The following is a 3,851-nucleotide window of genomic DNA, read 5'->3' on the forward strand; positions in this document are numbered from 1 at the left end:
ACTCGGTAGCGGGTGGGACGCTGCCTGTATTGGTGCAGGCTCCTGTCCTGCGGAGCGCCCGCAGGGTGCAGAAGAGCCGTCGTGTACCTCTTCCGAAATAACGGCGATGGGGGGCTTGCTGCAGCGAACCGGCACCCGCACAGATGCCTCTGCCACGGCTCGGGAGGGACAGACCTCTGGGGAGCTGTCCGGGCTCCACCGGCGCCTCAGCACCCAGGGCTTCTCTTCCTTCACTGCTATATCTGTGTGTTGTGCTTGAAGCAACTGTAATGTAAAAGGACCGCTAGGTCAAGCCTGTTTCTGAAAGAGGCCAACTTTTAAAGTGGTGTTTTGGTTTGTTTTAACACAAGCCCTCATTATTTATTTATTTTTAAAGTGTTAAGATCATATTTAACTGTTTGTCTAAAGAAAATGCCCACTGGGGTAATTTACAAGCAGGCCCTATGTCGGACAGCCTGCCTGCCTGTGAAACAGGCTCCGTTTAGGAAAAACCAAGTGCAAACTGTTGGTTTTGGACCCACAGGGAAAATTTCTCAGTGTGCAGGTGGGTTCTTCCTTATCAGCTTTCTCAGAGAATACTGCACGGTGGTGCATTCGCATTCATTTGCTTTGTGTTTTTGTCAGTCCTCAAGCTCCAGGGATGAGGCTCTAAGGGACAAACGTACCCGGATCCTGTCACGTGGGCTGCCGAAACAGAAGCCTATAGAAGGAGTTAAGCAGGTGGTGGTCTTGGCTTCTGGAAAAGGGGGAGTTGGAAAATCAACAACAGCAGGTAGAATTTTGTTTGTTTACTTTGAACATTCTGTAATACTTCGTAAGGAATATTTGGGCACTTGCCAATTACCTTGCAGTTGAGTCCCACTAACACAGTCCTTCATCTCTGTTAAGTCCCATTGCAGACATCGAGCATCTGTCTGGGTACAGAAGTATTGGCTTTAAATGAAATGCAGATTGAGCAAGCAGCTGTGAAGCAGTGTCTTTGTAATAGCGCTGTGCTGTCCCAGGACAGCCCGCTTTCTTAAAAGGCAATGTAAGCTCAGGTGGAGGGGATCATATGCTGGTGCAGTGATACTGTTGCTCCTCCCCTAGCAATGTAGGTGTGCCTGTGGAGTGCTCCTTTGTGCTATGTCGGCAGAGTCATGTTCTCTGTAGGGGGTACTAAGAAGGTTTCAAAATTAGGTCTCTGTCCAATTTTCTCAACTACTTGTGCAGGCATTTCATAAACGAAAGGTGAAGCTGTGGTTATAAACCACACAAACTGATCAGAACCTTGTGAAGCACCTTGAACTCTTCTCTCAGCCCCACCATCAGGTGCTGAATCAGTTTTTCTCTAACTGTGCAGTTCCTAGGTGGTAGAACAAGATAGTACATGGGTCACCAGTACTTCAGAAATTTCCTTGGATTGAAAGATGACATTGAAGGTAAACCTCTTTGAAAAGATCTCTGTAAAGTGTTAAAAAATTGTTGAAAGAGCTCTTCCTTAGCATCTAGATTGGAAAAGAGTCATTCTTTAGTTGAACGTGGTCTACTATTCATCTCCATTTGCTGTGAATAACACATTGATGTAGCTCTTAATTTCTCATTTTTTGGTTTGCATTTCAGCCATGCTTGAAAAGGACTTGCTAAAAAAAACCCCAAAAAACAAACAACCAAACATACTAGAACAGATAAACATATCCATAGGAAGAGTAACTGTACTAAAAAAAATAAAATGGAAATGATTTCTTTCTGTACATAGGATAGCCATATATACATATATACATAGTCCTATACATAGGATACATGTACCTGAGCAAAACCATGCAAAACAGTCAAGACTTGCATTTTTTAATGACGTACCTTTTTGTTGATGGTTCTAATTCATAGCCTGGTTGTTTCAGGTTACTGAAAATACCAAATATCTGTTTGTAAACCAACAATTTACAAAATGAATGTAATTTGAACAGTAAATTCAGATTATTCTTTGTGTCTGCAAACAAATGTGCTAATTTAAGTTCTGCTAACTGGCGTCTGCATGTAATTTGTACGTCTCTCTAGTTTGTACATAAAGTATGACACATGTTACAAATAATCCTTTGAGCTGGGAGTTCATAACAATGCATTTTAAAAATAAAAAATCGGGGTTCAACAAGCATTAAATAGGAGTGTTGAAATGTAAATGAAACATTCAAATGTTGCTGTCTTGGACAGCCTTTTGTTACTGAGTGTATTCATTTGTAATATTGAGAACAAGTCTAGATTCCTGTTTATTAAAATGAGAATATATTTCATGGTTCAGATGAGCAGCTGCATGAATGAAAAGTATTGCATGGCATCACTGCTGAATGATGTACTTAGAATGATGTTCTTCATAATGGAGGATTGTGGGAAACATGTTTGGTGACAACTCTGCTGACTCATATTGAGAGCAGGACTTGAAAAGAAAGGAGGATAGTATGCACCTCTAATTCCTAAATCATCACAGAAAATATAATTAGTCTTATTTTCTCTGAAGGACTGTCAAGGCTCTTCATATTCTTTCCACTGGTGCGTTTATGTTTCAATTGCTCTAGGTCTCCATTTCAGGACAGGTGGGTGTACATTCTGGTCAGGTTTGTCAGGGCCATTCTTTCACTTGAAGAGTGACTCTTTGTTGCATATAGCTTTCATATTGTGTTCTCTATTGCTTCTAGCACTTTTGAGTCTTCTGAAATCAATGTAGTCAGTGATTAAAAGAATGTTTAATGCATGTTTAAATACTTTGGTTGGTTTTTTGTTGTTTTTTGTTTGCCTAGTGTGTTAATATGTGTTCCCTGTGTCTTTTGTATCTTTCCTGTGAAGTTTCTGTTGTATTTACTCCATCTGGCCAAATGTGTGGATTTTTCTGTTTTCTTTTTTTTTTTTTTTTTTCTTTTGTGTGTGTTTGTTTTGTTTTGGTTTTGTTTGCTTATTGTTTATGTTCTGGTCTTATTAACTGTGTTTTATTTATTTATTTTTTCTCTTTCATGTTTTTATTCTGCATGTAGGATGTACTCTTACTGAAACTCACTTCTTCAAGGTAGAGGCTCAAATCCACCTATTCACCTGACCAACCCGGACGTCGGTCTGGGCTTTGGCAAAGGTGTTCATGGTTCTTTTCCAGGATTAATGTCCTGTTTTTTTTGATTCTGTGCCTTCCCTACTTGTTAAAATATTCTGATAAAAAGTCATAAACCAGTTACTCTATTTCTAAAATCCCCTTACAATGAGATGTAAGTGTTGAAAGTTATCTTTCAGAGGGAGTTCATTTTAGTTATAGGTATCTTATTGATGATGTAGATTAACCATGTCACAGATGTACACATGTTCAGCAGCCTCTGTATGTATCTGATTTTGGGCCAAGAAATTTTATTTGTACTGTTAATTCAGTGTTCTGAGAATTAACTGTGCTATTCCTAGGGCACTTGGATTTGGAAGTTACAAAGTCCAAACTGAAAAAAAAACCTTCTCAGACTTGTACTGATTTCAAGAAGACTGAGATCCTCCGTGCATTATTTTTGATACTGGTTGGCTGCTTAGCATGGTGGAGATACTGTGCTGACTTTTCTTGGAGCTTGCTGTCAAGTTTTAAAAAATAATTTAAAAAAAAGAATTCAGCTTCTGGAACGTGTCTGCTCTGCTCTCTTGGACTCCTGGTTATGGGAACTTACTTGTTAGGGCCAACATGAATGTTTAGGGTCAGGTTAGGTCCTATATTGCATCTCTACACCCTCTTGGAACTGGTGGTAATACAAAGAGAACAGACTGCAAGAATCAAGTGGGATTCAACAGAGAACATGAGGTGTACAGCTAGATATCCACCTAAAAACCTCAGGTTTTCCCACTAAATTATT

General features: G+C 39.7%; 1 protein-coding gene across 1 annotated transcript in view; it reads left to right on the forward strand.

Moving 5' to 3' along the window:
* Positions 1 to 106: 106 nt before the first annotated feature.
* The window catches only part of LOC104411832 (iron-sulfur protein NUBPL-like), a gene marked incomplete at its 3' end in the record, with an annotated part of 29,963 nt that continues 26,218 nt past the window's right edge, over positions 107 to 3,851 (forward strand). The window contains exons 1-2 of the mRNA XM_010022360.1: positions 107 to 244; positions 625 to 772. Of these exons, the coding sequence (XP_010020662.1) occupies positions 107 to 244; positions 625 to 772 (286 nt within the window). The remainder of the gene's footprint in view (positions 245 to 624; positions 773 to 3,851) is intronic.

Source organism: Nestor notabilis, unplaced genomic scaffold, assembly GCF_000696875.1.
Source record: "Nestor notabilis isolate BGI_N333 unplaced genomic scaffold, ASM69687v1 scaffold16349, whole genome shotgun sequence".
Lineage (NCBI taxonomy): Eukaryota > Metazoa > Chordata > Aves > Psittaciformes > Psittacidae > Nestor > Nestor notabilis.